This window comes from Mus pahari, chromosome 5 (assembly GCF_900095145.1).
Source record: "Mus pahari chromosome 5, PAHARI_EIJ_v1.1, whole genome shotgun sequence".
NCBI lineage: Eukaryota > Metazoa > Chordata > Mammalia > Rodentia > Muridae > Mus > Mus pahari.
Genome location: NC_034594.1, coordinates 102,805,124 through 102,827,166, shown reverse-complemented (window position 1 = coordinate 102,827,166; position 22,043 = coordinate 102,805,124). Strand labels below are relative to the sequence as shown.

Genomic DNA, 22,043 nt, shown 5'->3' with positions numbered 1-22,043 from the left:
AGCTATTTCAATAATTAATGCAAAACCCTTGCTTCTAACCTGACTTGAGCCATTATCTGAATAAAACTGCCTTGCTTTTGTGAATGCTTGGAGGCCTTGGGCTTAGGTTTCTCCCCTTTCCTTTCACAAGTACACAAACGTAGTTAACTCATAGATAATAGTGACTAAGAGGACACTGAAGCTAGGCTCTTCATTCCTGTCCCTACTACTTAGACCTTGGTCAGATAATAAAACTTCTGGGACTCAGTTTTCTTCTACATAAAATAAAGCTATCATCTACTTCATGAAGATTGCTTCTAGACATACATGGAAAAACAGTTTCTTTTTTTTTTTTTAAAGATTTATTTATTTATTATATGTAAGTACACTGTAGCTGTCTTCAGACACTCCAGAAGAGGGCATCAGATCTTGTTACAGATGGTTGTGAGCCACCATGTGGTTGCTGGGATTTGAACTCAGGACCTTCGGAAGAGCAGTCGGGTGCTCTTACCCACTGAGCCATCTCACCAGCCCGGAAAAACAGTTTCATATGAGAGGCTCCTATAAATGCTCTGCTAAGGCTATTTTGAAAATTTTTGTAAAAAAATTTCTTCTGTTTTGGTTTTTGTTTTGTTTTGTTTTTTTGAGACAGGTTCTCTATGTGGCCTTGGCTATCCCGGGATTCACTATTCTGACAATGCTGGTCTCAAAATGACAAAGATCTGCCTCCCAAGTGCTGGGATTAAAAGCATACACCACCATTACTCTGGTTACTTGCCCCTGTTTTGGCCGCTGCCAATGGCAGTAGCATGTTCATGTCCCATCCATTGCCCATCCCCCACCCCCTTTCTTCTGTTACAGCAAATGGGCTATCTTACTAAAGGTGGTCAGTTCTGTCCAGATATTTCAGGGTACTGAAGAGATATTTTAGTGGTTGGGAGCACTTGCTGCTTTTACAGAGAACAGAGAACCAGATTTGATTCTAAGCACACCCCTATGTGGTATCTTGCAACATCCAGGGGGTCTGAAGCACTCTTGGCCTATGGCCACCAGGCATGTACATGGTGCAAAACATGCACATAGGCAAATATATTTTCTTGTTGCTTTTTTGAAATAGGGTCTCAACATAATTCTGGCTGGTCTGAAGCTTGCTATGTAGGCCAGACTGTCCTCAAACTCACAGAATTTCTGCCTCCCTCAGTGCTGGGATTAAAGACATATGCCATCATACCCACCATAAAATGTATTTATTTTTTAATTTAAAAACATCTGTACAACCTTTGATCATGGGGCTAGAGAGATGGCTCAGCAGTTAAGAGCAGAGAACCCAGGTTCAATTCCAGCACCCACATGGTGGCTCACAAGCATCTATAACTACATTGCTATGAGATCCAAGGCCCTCTTCTCACCTCCATGGCCATGAGACATGTACATGGTACACAGACATGCATGTAAGCAAAACACTCATGCAATAGAATAAATAAACCTAAAAAAAAAAAAAAAAAGCTCGGCTCAGAAAGTTGATATCTATTAATGACTTCTCAGAAACATAGAAGTTAATTTTGTCTTGTTTAAAGATAGGGTCTCCTGGAGCATATACTGGCCTTGAACTTATATAGTTAAGGCTTGACTCCACTGAGGTTCCTGCCTCTACCTCCCAAGTGCTGGAATTGATTGCAGGCCTTGCCTTTACTATATGCCCATCATTTGTAGCTATACATCATCCCTTTGGAGTCAATACTACTATGACTGAGAGAAGTTCTCTTGTTTTGGATTAGGTGACAGATTATGCTATTGCCAGGCGCATAGTCGACTTGCATTCAAGAATTGAAGAATCGATCGATCGAGTTTATTCCCTTGATGATATAAGAAGGTATCTTCTCTTTGCCCGACAGTTTAAGCCCAAGGTAATCTGCCCTGCAATACCTGGATAAGTCATGGTGTGTGGGGGTGTTAAAATTGGATTTAAATAAATGGGTTCTGTGGAAATTAACTGGAAACTGAGTTTTAGCTTTAGTTTTGGTTTTGGTCTTTTGAGGCAGTCAAGGTATCCATTGTATAGTCTAGGCTAGCCTCAAACTCAATCCTGCTTTAGATGCCCACTTCTCTATTTATAGGATTGTGCCAATATGCCTAGCTGTATTCATTTTTAAAAATATCCCCAAATCTTTAGCTTATTGTTTGAGAATTTTATTCTTGAAAAATCCACCTCTCACTTCTAGACTTTTTCTTCCTTCCATATCCACACCACTTTTCCTTTCTAACTTTACACTCCTTTTAAAACCCTCTAAGTCCACTACAATCTTCTTAAATTTTAAGTTTTTGTGTTGTTTTGAGTACTGGTTTCTTCAAAAAAATGGTTAATTTGTTAAATACTGATAAAAAATATTTTAGCCATGCATGGTAGTCTATATAGTGAAACCCTAACAGTAAAAGTAAATAAATAAGGACTGTGAGTAACTTTTGTATAAAGAGTGTGAATTTGCCACTACTACTGTGTACTAAAACTGAGGGCCTTTTAAGTTGGTATATGCTGTCTTTTTCCCTCAAGCCAGTATAAGTTCATTAGCTAAGCCTCAGGACAGACTGAGTGTTAATGAGCTTTGACATCTTGAGGTACATTTCATTTTATTCTATTGCTTCATGTGTTAAACATCATTTAGAAATGGTCAATTGCTTATACTGGTCCATTGTCTTCATATTCATAAAATTAGGTTGTGAATTTATAGGCTTCTGGGTGTCAGTTTCTGAAGTAATTCACTGTCTTTGTGATAAAGTTTCAACCTCTGTCCTCTGTTTCCTGGAGTGATCCCATCCAGGACCCTCTTTAACTGAAGTTTATTGTAGTCAATCAAAAAAGTAAGAGTGTGTGTGTGTGTGTGTGTGTGTGTGTGTGTGTGTGTGTGTGTGTGTGTATATATATATATATATATATATATATATCTCCCCTTGTCTTGACTGGTTTTGAAACAGATTTCCAAAGAGTCAGAAGACTTCATTGTGGAGCAGTACAAACGTCTCCGCCAGAGGGATGGCTCCGGGGTCACCAAGTCCTCGTGGAGAATCACCGTGCGACAGCTTGAGAGCATGATCCGACTCTCAGAATCAATGGCCCGCATGCACTGCTGTGATGAGGTACCAGCCCCTCTGATAACACAGGAACAGGAATGCACAAATTGACTTTTAGGCGGGGTTTTTATCTTTGTTATGGAATATCTCACAACCAGTTGATAACTATTCTCCCAGTAAGAAGGTTGCTATCATACATTTATGAGGTATGCTGTCTAGACTAATAGTAATGGAAAAAGTGTTTATTATAATCAGCAACTTATGGAGTGTAGATACAGGTGAGTACTTATGCAAGAGAAACTATTTAATCTCTGCAGTGGCCTTGGCCTCAGAAGGACTCCTTCTCCTTAGGGTTGTATAAGCAGTGTGTGGCGGGTTTGGGTATTAGTTTGGTCTTGCATATGCCAGGGCAAAATTAAATTCAGGGCTTTGTGCATACTAAGCACACTCATGACTCTGACATTAGCTCCATGGATTGCTTAATTGCTCTTGGTGCCCGAGACTCAAAGCAAATGTCCAGTTATGGGAAGGGTGATAATGGAAGCCACACGTCTGCTTCAAACCAAGAGGCTTTGTGTTCTTTTCAATTAGAATCCAAATTTTGTCTGTGAAAGGGCTACGCTACGTTCATTTGTTGTGTTTCTGAAGCAGGTGCTCTTTTGGTAACGTGGCTTAAATCCCCAGCCCTCTGCCACAGACTACCATGGATGGAATTATAAATGCACTTAGGTTTAAATAAATCAATAAACAAGATTTGGGAATGTTGATTAATTGTGTGGGGGCCCTGGATTTAGTTCTCAGTACTGTAAGGGAAGGGAGAAAGGAAGAAGCCACGTGGTGGTGGTGCACACCTTTAATTCCAGCACTCTGGAAGCAGAGGTAGGTGCATCACTGTGAGTTCAAGACCAGCCTGATATACAGAGGTAGTTCCAGGATAGCCAGGGCTACACAGAGAAACTCTGTCTCAAAAAAAAAAGGAAAAAAAATAAAGAAAATGGAACTGGGGAGATTGTGTGATTTATGGTTAAGAATATAGAGGGCCCAAATTATATTCCCAGCAACCATGTGATGGCTTCCAACTGTCCATGATACCAGTCCTAAGGGATTCAATACCTTCTGGTTTCTGCAGGCTCTTAGTGCATATGGTGCACAGACATAATTACAGACAAATGCACATTAAATAAAAACAAAATAAAGGGAGGAAAGTGTATACAGCTCTTGTTAGGTCCAGTTCTGCCTCCCAGCTCCATGCTCCAGAAATAGGACTTAGACTCAAAATATATTTACAGATACCTTGGCCATACAACTAGGCTGTACTCCGACTAGATCATAGCTAAAGATAACCTGTTTATTTTAATCTACATTCTGCCACGTGGCTAGTTACCTGTCCTCAGGTATCATGCGTCTGTCTCCTTAGATCTTCCTGGGCAGATCCTTCTAGTCCCACTTCCCATTTCCTGCCTAATCCATAGGCTTATTAATTGGCAGGTGATATGTCCATACACTACACATCATATTCTCTGCAAACCAGAGTTTGGTTCTGTCTTAGTCAAGGTTTTTATTCCTGCACAAAACATCAAACTGGGGAGGAAAGGGCTTATTCAGCTTACACTTCCACATTGCTGTTCATCACCAAAGGAATTCAGGACTGGAACTCAAGCAGTTCAGGAAGCAGGAGCTGATGCAGTGGCTATGGAGGAATGTTCTTTACTGGCTTGCTTCCCCTGACTTGCTCAGCTTGCTTTCTTATAGAACCCAGGACTACCAGCCCAGAGATGGCACCACCCACAATGGGCCCTCCCTCCTTGATCACTAATTGAGAAAATGCCTTACAGCTGGATCTCATAGAGGCATTTCCTCAAATGAAGCTCCTTTCTCTGTAATGACTCCAGCTTGTATCAAGTTGACACATAAAACCAGCCAGTACAGGTTCCCAACACCCACATTGGGCTGCTTACAACTGCTTGTAATTCCAGCTCCAGGGAATCCAACACTCTTTATTTAGTTTGTTGTTATTATTATTATTGTTGTTGTTGTTGTTGTTTTATTTTTGGTTTTTCGAGACAGGGTTTCTCTCACTCACTCTGTAGACCAGGCTGGCCTTGAACTTAGAAATCCACCTGCTTCTGCCTTCCAAGTGCTGGGATTAAAGGCATGTGCCTCCACTGCCCTGCTGAATCCAGCACTCTTCACTCCTCCACAGGCATCTGCACTTGTGAGCATATACCCACACACAGATACATAGAATACATACATACATACATACATACATACATACATACATACATACATACATCTGTATCAGTTCATATACACCTGTGGAAGGTGAAAGTTAGTCTTTGATCTTGATAGTATATGATACTGTCAGTCAATTCAGCCATCTAAGTGAGTTAATAGTGCCATATAGGGGAGTGCACAGTGTTCTTAGCTGGTTGGTATAAAATATCTTAACATAACTAAGTTGTCTGATTACTGCCTTAGGTCCAGCCTAAACATGTGAAGGAAGCTTTTCGGTTACTGAATAAGTCAATCATCCGAGTAGAGACACCTGATGTCAATCTAGATCAAGAGGAAGAGATCCAGATGGAGACGGATGAGGAACAAGGAGGCATCAATGGTGAGGAGCTTGCTCGTCTCATCTCATCGCCTGTCTGTAGACAGGCTCCAGTCTTGCAGGGTGTCATAGTACCGGCACACTTGGCAGTGGTTGTGAATGGATGTATTCAAAAGGGATTTTAAATTAACTATAAGCTGAAGGACAGTTAAGTGGTTGTACAAAGTATATATGCTTGGAAGACCAAAAGAAAGCACATCAAAATGAACAGGTCCTTTGTCCTATACTCTTACATACAATATTCTGTTTAGCTCCTGAATTTAAAATATTTTCTTGGGCAAGTAGAAGGTTCAGTGGGTAAATACCCTTATCTGAAAACCTGGTGATCTTACCATGTAAAGGGAAGAGGACTGACTGAATCCTCTGATTTCTGTATACGCACTGTGGCGTGTTCACATGTGTCCATATACATAGCAATTTAAAAGATTCTTAAACTCGAGCACATTGAACAGGTGAAGAATATTATTTTTTTCCTTATAACACTACAAATTGACTTTGTCAGATGCAGGGGAAAGGTCTCACTAGGTAGCCTAAGTTGTCTTAAATCTCTAGCTTCTGGTTCAGCCTTTTAAGTGCACAAATTATAGGTGTGTGCCACCGTGCCATGCTGCAAATGGTATCAATAAGATCTCTGTCCCCATCTCTGACACTCTTCTCAAGCTAATTGTCTTCACTAGTAGGACTTTAATTTGTTTCAGATTTATCTATAAAATGGTTGTTTTCTGAAGTTTGTGTTAAGCATAGAGAATGTGCATGGGCACTAGATGGGCATGTTGAAGGCACAAGGAAGGACTTAGGTGGTTACTCCTTCCTTAGGCCATGCCGACAGCCCTGCCCCTGTGAATGGGTTCAACGGCTCCAGTGAAGACGCCAGTCAGGAGACTGTTTCCAAGCCCTCCCTGAGGCTGGGCTTTGCTGAATACTGCCGAATCTCTAACCTCATTGTGCTCCACCTCAGGAAAATGGAAGAAGGTGAGTATGTATCCCATGCTGCTTATCTGCTGTCAGTCTTACATGCGCTCTCTGCCACTTCTGATGTTAAGCTTCAGAAATCAGAAGAGATGATGGTTTTGTTGGCTCACTTTAGGAGGGAGCCTTGGGTAGTATCAGCATAGCTTCCCTACAAGCTCACTGTTAGAAGCGTACAGATCATTCTACAATACAGTACATAAATACCGATGTTCCTGTATTTAGCTTATGATTTTGAAGCAGAACCTTTAGATCTGATGATATTAACAACATTTTTGCAGGTGGAAATGACTATAGTTGCTTTCTTCCCAACAGATGTCTTGCAGGGTATTTGTATTTTATCTATAAAATACCACAAATATAATACAATCCTCCTTTGTACCTGGTCGGTGGGACACTTGCCTGCTTTTTACCTTAACTGATTTGCCATGGTTTCATCGGTTTCACAGCCATGGGTAGGAAGATAAGCCATCATCTGTTAGATTTGAAGTTCATTCTTTTTGTGGGTGTAGTCATTTGTGTATGGGTGCCCATGGAGACCAAAAGGGAGACTTGGCTCACCCAGAGCTGGAGTTAACAGCTGTGTAGCTGTGAGCTGCCCAGCATGTATTCTAAGAACAGAAAAGCTCCAAGGACGACTCTGTGATGACTTCTAGGCTTAATTGGAATTACACAATTCCAATCCGTGCTGCAGACTTTCACAGCCATGATCACCTAGTGCTTGAAAGAAACTGGAGTAGAATCAGAAGTAGATTCTGGCTGAATACAGTGCATACACTTAGTCTTGGCACTTTGACAGAGGCAGGTTTGTCTCTGAGTTCAAAACCAGCCTGGTCTGCATAGTGAGCTCCAAACCAGCCAAGGCTACAAAGTAAGAGGATCTGGTCTTCCCCCCCCTTCCCCCCCCCCAAAAAAAAAAAAAAAAAACTGAAGAGGAGCCAACAAATTTAGGTGACTTTGTAAGTATGTATGTTGTGGAGAGGATTATATCCAGATTGTAGTTCATCCTAAACACATGTTCTAAAACCACTGATCTTTACTTTTGCACCTTATTTTGCAGTTTCTAAAATCAAGCTTAAAATTNGAGTTCAAAACCAGCCTGGTCTGCATAGTGAGCTCCAAACCAGCCAAGGCTACAAAGTAAGAGGATCTGGTCTTCCCCCCCCTTCCCCCCCCCAAAAAAAAAAAAAAAAAAAAAAACTGAAGAGGAGCTAACAAATTTATGTGATTTTGTATGTGTGTATGTAGTGGTGAGGATCAGATCCAGATTGTAGTTCATCCTAAACACATGTTCTAAAACCACTGATCTTTACTTTTGCACCTTATTTTGCAGTTTCTAAAATCAAGCTTAAAATTTTTCCTGTGTGTGCCATGAATTGTGTGGCAGTTTGCTAGAGGTCAGTCTTTTCAATAATGTGTTTGGTTGCAGAGGAGGACGAGTCTGCACTAAAGAGAAGCGAGCTTGTCAACTGGTACCTGAAGGAAATCGAGTCAGAGATAGACTCTGAAGAGGAGCTCATAAATAAAAAGACGATCATCGAGAAGGTTGTTCATCGTCTCACACACTATGTAAGTGTTCACTGCCTGGGCTCCAGGGCACTCACTGTGAGGGAATGCCTATATATGCAGGCTTTCTGATGAATCATTGGAGTGTGATAATAATTGTGGTTGAGGGAAGGACTTTTCCTAAAATAAGCAGGATTTAGGTAAAAGCTGAGCAGGCAGCGTTTGGGTCTTACTTTTGGGTGGGCTTTTTGTGGTGTCTTTATTTACTAGTATTGAGCCCTGGTTTGTATGTGCTGGTCAGACATGCCTCTGCTGAATTCTAGGCTCCTGTTTGGGTGCTTTCTAACTTTTCTGTTTTCACCCTGTTGGCTTCATTCATTCCTGGCTATGTAATTCTCAACCGGCCCACTAGCATCACCTGATCCTCGACCCCACTCCCACCCCCAGTCCAATAATCAGTCTTATTTGAAGATTCTTTTCTATTTTGCTCGATAAAAATTGCTTAGGGGCTAGAAGAGACGAGGACAGATGGTGTGTTCTACATTTATTTTTTCTTGTTCAGAGAAAAAATTCCCAGATAAATTATGTTTAGATATTTTGTGTTTGTTTATTTAGAGATTGTGTCTCGCTGTGAAACCACACTGGCCTAGAATTCAAGGTCTTTGTGCCTCTGTCGCCTGTGTGCTGGTATTCTAGCATATATACCACCGTTGTGGGCTTTGACCTATTCCCAGTTCAGTTGGAAATAGGGTCTACCTAGCATGTGAGAGACCTGGGTATGATCCTTCATAATAAATAAATAAATGAGAGCTGGGGAGAATTCAGTGGTTATGAGCATGCACTATTCTCCCAGAGTGTTGAAGGTAGATTCACAGCACCCACGTCAGCTGGCTAAAACCTACCTGGAACTCTTCAGAATAAGTAAAAAGAAGTAAAAGTAGGACCAGGCTGACATGGTGACACACTCAAGTGAGGGCAGGAGAGCTGCAAGTTTCAGGCTGGTCTAGCAGCATAGACTGCCTCAAAAGGTGGGAGGAGAGACTCGTAAGAAGGTCCAATAGGCAGTGATTAAAAATGAAATGAACAGATTTAGATACTAGAGAATTTTTGCCCAATCGCACAGCTGTTTGGGTTTTTTTTGTTTGTTTGTTTGGTTTTTTTTTTTTTTTTTTTTTTTTTTTTTTTTTTTTTTTTTTTTTTTTTTTTGGTTTTGATTTGGTTTGGTTTGGTTTTTTTGGTTTTGATTTGGTTTTTCGAGACAGGGTTTCTCTGAATAGCCCTGGCTGTCCTGGAACTCACTTTGTAGACCAGACTGGCCTCGAACTCAGAAATCCACCTGCCTCTGCCTCCCGAGTGCTGGGATTAGAGGCGTGAGCCACCATGCCCGGCCTCAGCACAGCTGTTTTAAAGTTATGTTAACAAGCATTTTATAAAATGTGTAGGATGCCTTATTAAAATCACAGTACCTGGGGCTGATCTTCCAGAGGTCCTGAGTTCAGCAACCACATGGTGGCTCACAACCATCTGTAATGAGATCCTATGCCCTCTTTTGGTGTGTCTTCTTCAGGCAGTGTGTTCATGTACATGAAATAAAATAAGTCTTTAAGAAAAAAATTTTTTTAAAAATCGCAATACCTGCTGGGTTTCTTAGTTTTTCAAGGCAGTTATACCTAAAGATTAGCATCCTAGTAAGAAGGGGGTTAAGCAGAACACTGATAATGGTTTTAAGGTATGGTTCTGGTCCAGGGCCTTTTCAAGAGGAAACAAGAAAATGTAAGTATCAGACATTTGGAGGTGTTTGTGGTTCTGGACTGAGGACAAACTGTGCCCCACAGGATCACGTTCTGATTGAGCTCACCCAGGCTGGACTGAAAGGCTCCAGTGAAGGAAGCGAGAGCTATGAGGAAGATCCCTACCTGGTAGTCAACCCTAACTACTTGCTTGAAGATTGAGGTATTGAAGGTAACTTTATGACCAGGGACCTGTGGTGTCCTACCCTTAGCCCGGACCCTGGAAGGCACTGAGAGACAGTTTCTGGAGCAACGCTTGAAGTGGATTTGAGAAGTGATGGCTGAGTTCATGGTCCTGTGAATTTCATACTGGGACAGGCTTGGGCACTCTGTCAATAGGGCTTCTTGTCCTATTGAAGTTGGAACCAAATCATGTTCTTTCTGTAATACATTTTCTTCATGTATAGGAAAAGCCTGCTGCATTTGTCATACATGTGTCTATTGAAATTGCTTTCTTCTGTTCCCAGCCACTGGTTTTACTCATGAAAATAAAACAACTTGTTCTGTGATTGTCTGTTGGATTCATTTCTACTCTTGATTATTGCCTCTGTTTCCATGAGTGACTTTTTTTCTGGCTTATTCGATAGTTGAAAGACCATGTCAAGCGAGAGTTCTTGGTGACTTTCTGAAGTAAAATCCCAGTGGTTTTGGTGGGGTTTGTTTGGGCTTGGGGGTCAGGGTGTCTGGGGTTTTTGATGGTGGTTTGTGGGTGTGTGGAGCGGCTGGGTTTGGGGGGGAACTAATTTTTGATCCTACTGTCTCAATTCCCGAGTGCTCGGCTTGCGGGTGTGGTGTTCCCACACCTGGCATCTAGAATTAAGACTGTTTTACCATCTGCTCAGTACTGACTTATTTTATTTCTTTCCTAAAGATAGTTCTTTGGGATTGTTCTCAATTATTTTTACAAGAGTTAAGCTTTTGTTTGGCGGGGGCATGGATGCTATAGCATCTGTACAGGCCCAGGACAAGTTGCTGTGTGGGTTTCTTGGTTGGATCCTGCCATCAGGCTTGCCAACAGCCACCTTGTCAACCCTTCATTTTTGTATCGAAAGCTATCCCTGTTGCCAACATTTTTTTTTTTTCTAAAGAAAAATACTGAAAGTTTATCATTCCAACAGTACATGAGCCTTTCCTTGTAACTAGTTGTTTCTGATAATGTCTTCTTGTCACAACCTTGAACAACAGGTGACATTCTGGGGCCCGATGGCCAATTAGAGCAAGCATTTCTATTATGTGAGCCAGGTGTGTTAGCGTGACTGTAGTCCCAGCGACTAGATGGGGAAGGTAGACAAATGAGACAAGAATTTCAGTTGACCTGGGCAAGGACACCTATCTCAGAAGGAATAGTTGGTATCGTGGTACCAGCACTTGGAGAGACAGGGGCATGTGGATGGATCTCTGGGTTCAAGGCAAGCTTGCTCTATATACTGAGTTCCAGACCATCCAGAGCTACAGAGGAGACTCTCAAAAAGGGCTAAGGAGAAAGCCCAATCATAAAGTGATTATGGGCCTGTCTTGTGGTTACTGCTGCTGTGATGAAATATTACCAAAGAGCAAGTAGGGCTGGAAAGAGTTTATCTGGTTTATACTAAAGCACTGTTCATAATAAGAAAGTCAGGACAGGAATGCTAAAACAGCAGGATCCTGGAGGCAGAGGCCATGGGTGGGTGCTTATTGCTAGCTCTATCCCTGTGACTTGCTTGGCCTCTAGGGACCCTGGGCAACACTCACCATGGGCTGGGCCCTCCCTCATGAATCCCTAATTAAGAAAGTACCTCTTAGGCTTGCCTACAGCCCCATCTAATGGAGAGATTTTCTCAACTGAGTCTTCTTATCTGATAACTAGCTCACAACAAATTGACAACACTAGCCAATACAGGGCCCGGGCAAATAATCTGGAGATGGCGGTTCCTGCTTATAATTTGTTGCTGGGGAAGTGGAGCCTGAAACTGGCAAGTTTTAGGCCAGTGAGAGTCCCTGATGTTCTTTTTCTTTCTTTCTTTTTTTTTTTTTTTTTAAATGTATGGCACCCATATGGTGGCTAACAACCATCTGTAACTACAGGCACCAGACATGCATGTAGTACGCATGTGCATATAAGCAAAACATTCATCCACACACATTTTTGTTTTAAATAACTATATGCTGATATGGCTCAGCAGATAAAGATGCTTGCCATTCAGGATGGTGAGATGGCTCAGTAGGTAAGAGCACCCGACTGCTCTTCCAAAGGTCCGGAGTTCAAATCCAGCAACCACATGGTGGCTCATAACCATCCATAACAAGATCTGATGCCCTCTTCTGGAGTGTCTGAAGACAGCTACAGTGTATTTACATTTAATAAATAAATAAATAAATAAATAGCTCGCCATTCAACTGTAGTTCAATCCCCAGAACCCATGGTGAAAGGCAAGAAGCCACTCACAGTTATCTCTGACTTCCACACATACTGTTGTGCATGTACACAATAAAAATTGAAAAATGCAGGGTTTCTCTGTATTGTCCTGGAACTCACTCTGTAGACCAGGCTGGCCTCGAACTCAGAAATCCACCTGCCTCTGCCTCCCAAGTGCTGGGATTAAAGGTGTGCNCCTGGAACTCACTCTGTAGACCAGGCTGGCCTCGAACTCAGAAATCCACCTGCCTCTGCCTCCCAAGTGCTGGGATTAAAGGTGTGCACCACCGCGCCTGGCTTTTTTTTTTTTTTTTTTTCATTTTTAAGTAAAAATGAAAGATGAATAATGCCTTCCCAAAGCTGTCCCTACTCTACACAAATACATTCACACACACATGCACTCTCATATCATGTGCACATGTATACAGAGAAGGGTTGCTTCCCCCCTTTACAAGATTGATTTTTGTGTGTGAGTGTTTTGCCTGCACATATGTATATGTGCCATGCATGCCTGGTTCCCGTGGTCAGAGGAAGGCCTCAGATCCCTTTGTGAGTCACCATTTGGATACTAGAAACCAAACCTGCATCCTTTGCAAAAGCAACAAGTACTCTTAAATCACTGAGCCAGCTTTCCACTTCCACCCCTGTCCAATTTTTGCCTTTTCTAGACAGGGTCTCACTGTCTCTGGCTGGCCTGAAACTCACTGTGTAAGCTAGGCTGGCCTCAAACTTCAGAGACCCCTTACCTCAACCCGAGTGCCGGAGTTAAAGACGAGCCCTGCCACGCAAATTCCTATGTTTTTGTTTTCTTTCCTCGGTTGTGATGACGAGCATCTGTAATTCTGCACTGAAGAGGCTGAGACAAACAGTTCCCTGGAACTAGCAATTGGGGAAGATAACCAAGATCTACCTCTGGCCTGTGTGTGCACACAAGTACACAAACATGTATATACAAATATCAAACACTTTTCCCTTTGGAGATTATCAGTTGATCCAAGTTCTGATTTATCTATCCTAGATAACCCAGTTAAATATTGTATGAATAATCACTGTATTTTACAGTCTTGGCTGTGCTCATAAAGTCAGGATTCCTTCCACATGCTTCTAGCAGTTCCTTGACCATGGAGCTGCCTTGGACAGCACTCTTCCTCAGTACCATCCTCCTGGGTCTTTCATGCCAGGGGAATGACTGGGAATCTGACAGAAATTTTATTTCGGCCGCTGGTCCTCTAACAAATGACTTAGTGCGTACTCTGAACCATCCTCTGGGAAAGCAGGGCTCTGATTTGGTAGCTGGTGACACAGGCATCTATGTCTGTCAGCAGCCACTACCCTCCTTCTTGCCTCAGTACTTCAGCAGTCTTCGGGCCAGCCAGGTTACCCATTACAAAGTACTTCTGTCATGGGCACAGCTTCTCCCAACAGGAAGCTCCAAGAATCCAGACCAGGAAGCAGTGCAGTGCTACCGACAACTCCTCCAGTCTCTGAAGGATGCCCAGCTTCTGCCCATGGTGGTCCTGTGCCACCAGATGCCACCCACCAACACCATCCAGAGAGATGGGGGCTTTGCTGACCTCTTTGCTGACTATGCCACATTGGCTTTTCAGTCCTTTGGGGACCTTGTTGAGATCTGGTTCACCTTCAGTGACTTGGAGAAAGTGATCATGGATCTTCCCCACCAGGATTTGAAAGCTGGTCTCCAAACCCTCAGCAATGCCCACAGGAAAGCCTTTGACGTTTACCACAGAAAGTACTCTTCTCAGGGTGAGTACACACTGACATGGTGATGTTCCCTCCCAACTGTGCGCTTCCAGAGATCGCCCCCCCACCCCATCACCACCAGATCCAAGCACTGCTGAGAATTTGTAATGTGAATGTTCCCAAAGGGGACACAAATGTGTCCTGCATTTGTCTGAAACATCTTTTCTCTTCCTTTGAGATAATATCTCTTGTAGCCTAGGCTGGCTCACTGTGTGGCCAGGAGGTAACTTTGAACCTCTTAGCTTCCTTCCTTCACCTCCTGAATTCTGAGATGACAGGCATATGCCACCACAGCCAGTTTTATTCAGTGCTGGGCTAAAACCCAGGGTTTGTACATGTCAGGCAAGCACTCAAACCACTAAGTCATATCCTAAGTGCATGTGAATTATCTCTGTGTGTGTGTGTGTGTGTGTGTGTGTGTGTGTGTGTGTGTATGTGTATGATTTTATTTTTTGTATATGGGTGTTTTGTCTGCATGTATGTCAGAACACCATAAAGGGTTACTGTGCCCTTGGACCCCCTGGAACTGGAGTTACAAAGGGTTGTGAATTGCCATGTGGATGTTAGGAATCAGACCTGAGGCCTCTGGAAGAACTGCCAGTGCTCTTAACTGCTGAGGGTCTCCTCAACCCCTTGAAAACTCTTCTAAGACCCTTCCTCAGTGTCAAGTCTATGCAACTGTCTTTTTGTGTCCTTTGAAGGGAAGATTATAAATCATGATTCTTCCCACATTCTTCACCATTAACAAATTAATTGTGCTGGGCGTGGTGGTGCACACATTTAATCCCAGCACTTGGGAGGCAGAGGCAGATTTCTGAGTTCGAGGCCAGCCTGGTCTACAAAGTGAGTTCCAGGACAGCCAGAGCTACACAGAGAAACCCTGTCTCGAAAAACCAAACCAAACAAACAAATGAACAAACAAAACAATTATGTTGCAGTGAGTATCCCTATGAATAAATTCTTGCCCAATTCAAAGTCAGCCTGGTGTGCAAATCTCTACAAGTTCAAGACCAGCCATGACTAAATAGTGAGATTCCCCATCCCTGCCCTGCAGAGAGAGGGAAGGAAGGAGGAAGGAAGAGAGAGAGGGAGGGAGGGAGAAAGAGAGAGAGCGAGAGAGAGAGCAGTATGTTAAAATATGTACTTTCTTTGAGATCTCAAAGCATAGTACTGTTTACACGCATAGCTATAATGTTGTCGTTCTGTCCTGCATAGCTATAATGTTGTCATTCTGTCCTGCATAGCTATAATGTTGTCGTTCTGTCCTGTTCTGCCAATTCTAAATGAAATAAGTTTTGTTATACATAGTGTGAATATAAAGAAGCTAACTTTTGGGGGGTTGGAGAGATGGCTCAGCGGTTAAGAGTACTGACTGCTCTTCCAGAGGTCCTGAGTTCAAATCCCAGCAACCACATGGTGGCTCACAACCATCTGTAATGANATCTGACGCCCTCTTCTGATGGCTGAAGATAACGACAGTGTACTTGTATATAATAAATAAATAATTCTTTATAAAAAAAGAAGAAGAAGAAGAAGAAGAAGAAGAAGAAGAAGAAGAAGAAGAAGAAGAAGAAGAAGAAGAAGCAGCAGCTAACTTTTAGCTGTCCTTCATGCCCAAGACTTTAATCCCAGTACTTGGAGGCAGAGGCAGGTGGATCTCTGAGTTCAAGGCCAGCCTGGTCTACAGAGTGAGTTCCAAAACAGCCAGAACTTCACATAGTGAGGCCTTGTCTTCAAAAACAAACAACAACAATAAAGAATTTTAAATTTTTGTGTTAAAAATTTAAAAACTAGGCCGGGCAATGGTGGCGCATGCCTTTAAGCCCAGCACTTGGGAGGCAGAGGCAGGCGGATTTCTGAGTTTGAGGCCAGTCTGGTCTTCAGAGTGAGTTCCAGGACAACCAGGGCTACACAGAAAAAAACCTGTCTCGAAAAAAACAAAAACAAAAGAAATTTAAAAACTAACCAAGTGTGGTGGTTCACACCTTTAATCTCAGCACTCAGGAGGCAGAGGTAGACGGTCTTCTCTCTAAGTACGTGGCCAGCCTGGTCTACAGAGTGAATTCCAGGACATCCAGGCCTATTACACAGAGAAACCCTGTATTTAAAAACAAAACAAAACAAAAACAACAACAAAAAAGCTAACTAACAAACAAAAGTTTAAAACTAAAACATAGGCGCCTTTTTTAAAAAAAGACTGTGTCCCTTGGTGGGCCTAGAACTCACTATGTGAATCAGGCTGGCCAACTAGCAGAAATCCTCCTGCCTCTGCTTTCTGAGTTCTGGGATTAAAGGTGTGTACTACTGTGCCTGGCCTGAAATCTTTCCTCATAAAGGAACTCAACAGTAAGACAGAAGTCAATGGCAAGACAAAATATAATTCAATTTTTATTGAAAAAAATTGATACAATATATTCTGATCACAGTTTACCTCTTACCCAGCACCTTCCCACCTACATACTTACCCAACTCCATGCCCTTTCTCTCTCCCTCTCTCTAAACGAGGGATAGACCCGTACAAAAAACCCTACAGAAAACAAACCCCAAAAGACCAAGAAGACAAAAAAAATATTCATAGTACTATGAGACAAAAAGCTTACAAAGTATCATTGAGTTCATTTTGTGTAAGCCAGCTCTGCTCTTGCATGGGGCCTATCCTGAAATGTGGTTACTATACTCAGTGAGACACCATTGGAGGAAAATGTTTTCCTTCGTAAGCAGGAACCAGTTGCAGATAGGTTCTTGGTCAGGCGTGTAACCTCCTGTCTACTAACCCCCTCTGTGTTGGGAGCCTGGCCCCATCAGACTTGAGCCTTTGAAGCCCCTGTGTGAGTTCAGCAGTCCTGTTGTGTCTGCAAGACACTGGTTCTTGGGAGTCATCCTTGCCCTTTGGCTCCTACGGTCTTTCCACCACCTCTTCTACCCAGATCCCTGAACCCCGAGGGGTATAATTCTGTTTGAATTGGCACAGTGGGGGCTAGAGAGAAGTCTTGACAGTTAAGAGCACTTGCTAGTCTTCCAAAGGAAGACACATCTGTCAGCTCACAACTGCTTGTCATTTCAGTTCCATGGGATCCAACACACTCTTCTGGCCTCCCAGTGTACTGATACACAGATGGCAAGGCAAACAGTGAAACACATACACACATGAATGAAAAGAAACCTTTTTAAATGAGCAAAATTGCTCAGCTGGTAAGAGTGCTTTGCTAGCACACCCAACAGCCTGGAACTCACAGGGGAAGGAGAGAACCGGTTCCCCAGGTTGTCCTCTGGCCCCTACACATATGCTCTTGCATGTGCACTCCTGAACTCACACATATCACATGATAATACATACATACATATATACATGATAGATAGATAGATAGATAGATAGATACTTATATTTTTATTTTATTTTATTTTATTTTATTTTATTTTATTTTATTTTTGGTTTTTTCGAGACAGGGTTTCTCTGTGTAGCCCTGGCTGTCCTGGAACTCACTCTGTAGACCAGGCTGGCCTCGAACTCAGAAATCCACCTGCCTCTGCCTCCCGAGTGCTGGGATTAAAGGCACCACCACGCCCAGCTGATACTTAAATTTTTAAATGAGCAATGTGATTGGGGATGTAGCTAGTTTGGGAGAGTGCTTGCCAAGTATGTAGGAAGGCCTGGTTTCATCCCCTGTGTTGCACAAGTGACATTGTATAAGGCATAGTGACACAGGCCTTAACCCAAGAACTGAAGAGGTGGGAGCAGGCTGACCAGAAGTTCAAGGTCATCTTGGGAGCACATGAGATCCAGACTCATAAACTAATTACTTAACTAATTAAAATGACTTCAGTAAAATGAGCACTGAGACTAATTAAGTCAGGAGAGCACTTATTTAGCCTGCACAGAGCCCTGGGCTACATTCCCAGTGCAGCATACCTCAGGAGACAGAGGCAAGAAAGAGAAATGAGAACTGGTCATCCTCAGTGACATAGCAAGTTCAAGGCCAACCTGGGTTACAGGAAACAAGGGAAAGGGTAAGAAGAAAAAAAGAACTTTTTATTTTTCAAGACTGCCTCTCACAATGTAGCTCTTACTGTCTTTTGACCTCACTATGTAGCCCAAGCTGGCCTTGAACTCACAGAAATCCTGCCTTTCAAGTGCTGGGATTAAAGGTATGTGTCACTACATCCAGCCAGAAAGAGGTGGGGGTGGGGAGGATAAACAAACTCATAACAACAGGAAGCAGGAGTTGGATATGGTGACAGGTTTGTGTATTTGAGGCCAGCCAGGGATACATAGTAAGACCTTATCTTAAAAACCTCAACTGGGTGTCTGCTTCAGACCCTTTTTTTTTTTTCTTTCTTTTTCTTTTTTTTTTTCCGAGACAGGGTCTCTCTGTGTAGCCCTGGCTGTCCTGGAACTCACTTTGTGGACCAGGCTGGCCTCGAACTCAGAAATCCGCCTGCCTCTGCCTCCCGAGTGCTGGGATTAAAGGCGTGCGCCACCATGCCCGGCTGCTTCAGACCCTTTAGGATGGCTCTGAGTGAGACACTGACCAGGACCTGGAGGACAGTGCAGGCTTGGGTATTGCTATGCAGAGTGTCAAGCAGCGCAGCTGCTGTGGAAGAAGAGTGCGCATCCCTCTGGTGGGAAGCACCCCAGACAACACTAGGAATCTCACACACACACACACACACACACACACACACACACCCCACAAACAACAACTAACAGATAGCGTTCATGCTGGCAGCACATGATTAAGTTGTCCACGTTGAAAGGCTGAACGAGGACAGGCTGGGAAGGCACTGTCCCATCCATGTGTGCTGATGCAAGCTTGATTTAAGTACGGGAATCTAAAGGTTGTGTGGAATGTGGCCCCACTAGGCCAGTCACTCAATAACCAGGGACAACTTTATCTTATCACAATGAAGACTGCCTCCCAGAGACAGTTGATACTCCAGACTTATGAACCCTGGGGCCAGGAGTGCAGCTCAGTGGTGTGGTTCTTGTCTAGCTTGTGTGAGGCCCTGGGGTCAGTCCTTAGTGCCACAGCAAACAAAACTCTTATGCTCAGGAGCGCCCGAATGCACTCGAACACTAGTTTTTTCTGTTTGTTTGTTTGTTTTGGTTTTTGGTTTTTCAAGACAGGGTTTCTCTGTGTAGCCCTGGCTGTCCTGGAACTCACTCTGTAGACCAGGCTGGCCTCGAACTCAGAAATTCGCCTGCCTCTGTCTCCCAAGTGCTGGGATTAAAGGCGTGCGCCACATGCCCAGCTTGAACACTAGTTTTACTCAACTTTGTTTGGTTTCTAGACCACAGAGCTGAGCAACTTCCCTGTGTGAAGCCAATCAGTTTTAATCTTAATACCTGGGAGGAACAAATGGTACTGTGTGTGTGTGTGTGTGTGTGTGTGCACACACACACACTTGTGCTGTAAGTGTATGAAAGTCAAAGAATGACATTCATTTAGGAGTCTGTTCTCCTTCCACTGTGAGTTCTGGGACTGAATTTAGGTTTTCAGTGCACAGCAAGCCCTTTTACATACTAAGCCATCTCAACAGCTACACACCTTGTTTTTTGAAATATGGTCTCTCACTGGCCAGGAACTCACTAAGTAGACTATGCTGGCAAACCAGGATCCAGCAGGCTCTGCCTTGCCAGTGTTGGGATTACACATGTATTCTACTACCCGTGGTTTTTTTTTTACATAGATTATGGTGCTTGAGCTCAAGTCCTGTCTTAGGGTTTCTATTGCTGTGACGACAAAACACCACAACCAAAAAGCAAGTTATGGAGAAATGGGTTTATTTGGCTTACACATCCATATTGTTGTTCATCATTGAAGGAAGTCAGGACAGGAACTCCTAGAGGCAGGAGCCGATGCAGAGGCCATGAAGGGAGTGCTGCTTACTGACTTGCTTCCTTTTCATGGCTTGTTCAGTCTTCCCTACCCAGGGATGACACCGTCTACCATGGGCTGGGCCCTCCTCCATTGATCACTAGTTGAGGAAATGCTCTATAGCTGGATCTTATGGAGGCATTTTCTCAACTGAGGCTCCTTTCTCCCTAATGACTCTAGCTTGTATCGAGTGATGCACAACCAGTCCTTGTGCTTGGGAGGCAGTCACTTCACCAACTGAGCCACATTCCCAGCTCTAGCGCTTCAGTCTTTCTTCTCAAGGAACGTATAATGTATGGGATGTATGTACATGCCAGTTAGACAGTAAGGCAGCACATCCGAGAAACCCAATCCCTCTGCATTAGTGTCTCTCAGAGCCATCTAAGGACCACGGGGGTCAGAATTACACAGATAGATAGCTTGTGTTAAGGTTTATGTTCCTGGCTCCGGATGTACCTGAATCAGTAGAGTGCTGGCCTGGCATTCAAAAGGCCCTACTTCAATCCCCAGGACTGCATAAACCAGGCCTCGGAGTGCCTACCTATAATTTCAACTTGGGAGGTGAAGGTAGGAGAATCAGAAGTTCAAGGTCATCCTTGCCTACTTGGAGAGCTTGAGGCCAGCCTGGGTTACATGAGACTGTTGGGGACTGGGGACAGTGGAGAGATGACTCTTGGTTGGCTGAGAGTGCTTGCTGCTCTTCCAGAGTAGCAGGGTTTGATTCCCAGCACTTATATCAAGTGGCTCAGGGCCACCTGTAATTCCAGCTCCAGGGGATTCTACACTTTCCTCTGGCCTCTGTAGACATCTGTATTTGAATTACATATACTCATATGGGCACAGAAATATATACATAAATAAAACCAAGCACATATTTTTTTAAAGGGGTATGTGTTCTTGGGCCCATCCATCTCTTATGGGGCATCAACATTAGCTTTCCTTTTCTTTTTTCTTCTTTGGTTTTTCTGAGACAGCATTTCTCTGTGTAGCCCTGGCTGTCCTGGAACTCACTCAGTAGACCAGGGTGGTCTCGAACTCAGAGATCTGTCTGCTTCTTCTGCCTTTTGAGTGCTGGGATTAAATGGTGTGCACCATCATCCCCTAGACCCCTCATATCCCTACACACACACACACACACACACACACACACACACACACGCACACTCCTACCTGGTGCTTTCATTTTCTTAAATTTCTACAGGGGTTGTGGGATACACAAAGCTTGAAAACCATGGCCATGCTCCTTGAGATGAAATCTAACAAGTCACATACATTAGATTTTCCTATGTTTCCCCCAAGTCACAGCAGCTGCAATGAGGGCAAAGAAACAGCAGTTTCGCCGGGCATGGTGACACATACAAAACAGTCTTTAGTCAGGCATGGTAGCATGAGAGTTTAGTCCAAGCACTTAGGAGGCAGAGAGGCAAGAAGACCTCTGCAAGCCTACTTTACAAATTGTGCTCCAGGAGAGTCAGAGTCACACAGTAGTAAGACTCCTTCTCACTGATAAGATATACACAGAATATACAAGACACAGTCCACAGAACTCAAAAAGCTCAACAAGCTGAAGTGCCCAAGTGAGGATGCCTCAGTCCCACTTGGGAGAGAGAAGAAAGCAATCACAAGTGGGGAGGGAGGAAGGGGCATGGGAGGGAAAGTGGATGGGATGGGAGGACAGTGGGGGGAAAAGAGAAACCTGATTTGGTATTGGGTGAGGGAAAAGGACTGAAGCCCTGAGGGCCAACAGAAAGAATGGAAATAGGCAACCTCAGGTAATAGGAGGTTTCAGGGACCATCCCAGAGTGCACCAGAGACCTGGGAGGTGAGAGACTCCCAGGATTCCCAGGGAGGGACCTTTCATGAAGCAGGGAGAGGGAACTTAGAGAGCCCACCTCCAGCAGGAAGACAGGACATCAAGTGAGGGATGGGACTGCCATCCCACAGTCACACCTCTGACCCATAATTGTTTCTGTCTGAAAGAATCACAGGGATGGAAGTGGGGAGAAACCTGAGGAAAAGAAGGTCCAGTGACAGGCCCAAAGTGGGGTCCAGGTCAAGGGGAGGTCCCAAGGCCTGACACTATT

General features: G+C 43.6%; 2 protein-coding genes across 2 annotated transcripts in view; both read left to right on the top strand.

Moving 5' to 3' along the window:
* The window catches only part of Mcm6 (minichromosome maintenance complex component 6), a 28,691-nt gene extending 18,255 nt beyond the window's left edge, over positions 1–10,436 (top strand). The window contains exons 12-17 of the mRNA XM_021197691.1: positions 1,758–1,886; positions 2,953–3,114; positions 5,530–5,665; positions 6,479–6,634; positions 8,061–8,200; positions 9,973–10,436. Coding sequence (XP_021053350.1) covers positions 1,758–1,886; positions 2,953–3,114; positions 5,530–5,665; positions 6,479–6,634; positions 8,061–8,200; positions 9,973–10,089 — 840 coding nt within the window. The 3' untranslated portion in view covers positions 10,090–10,436. The remainder of the gene's footprint in view (positions 1–1,757; positions 1,887–2,952; positions 3,115–5,529; positions 5,666–6,478; positions 6,635–8,060; positions 8,201–9,972) is intronic.
* A 2,998-nt stretch (positions 10,437–13,434) lies between these two features.
* Lct (lactase) overlaps positions 13,435–22,043 on the top strand; it is a 47,396-nt gene continuing 38,787 nt past the window's right edge. Inside the window, exon 1 of the mRNA XM_021199233.1 lies at positions 13,435–14,086. Coding sequence (XP_021054892.1) covers positions 13,444–14,086 — 643 coding nt within the window. The 5' untranslated portion in view covers positions 13,435–13,443. The remainder of the gene's footprint in view (positions 14,087–22,043) is intronic.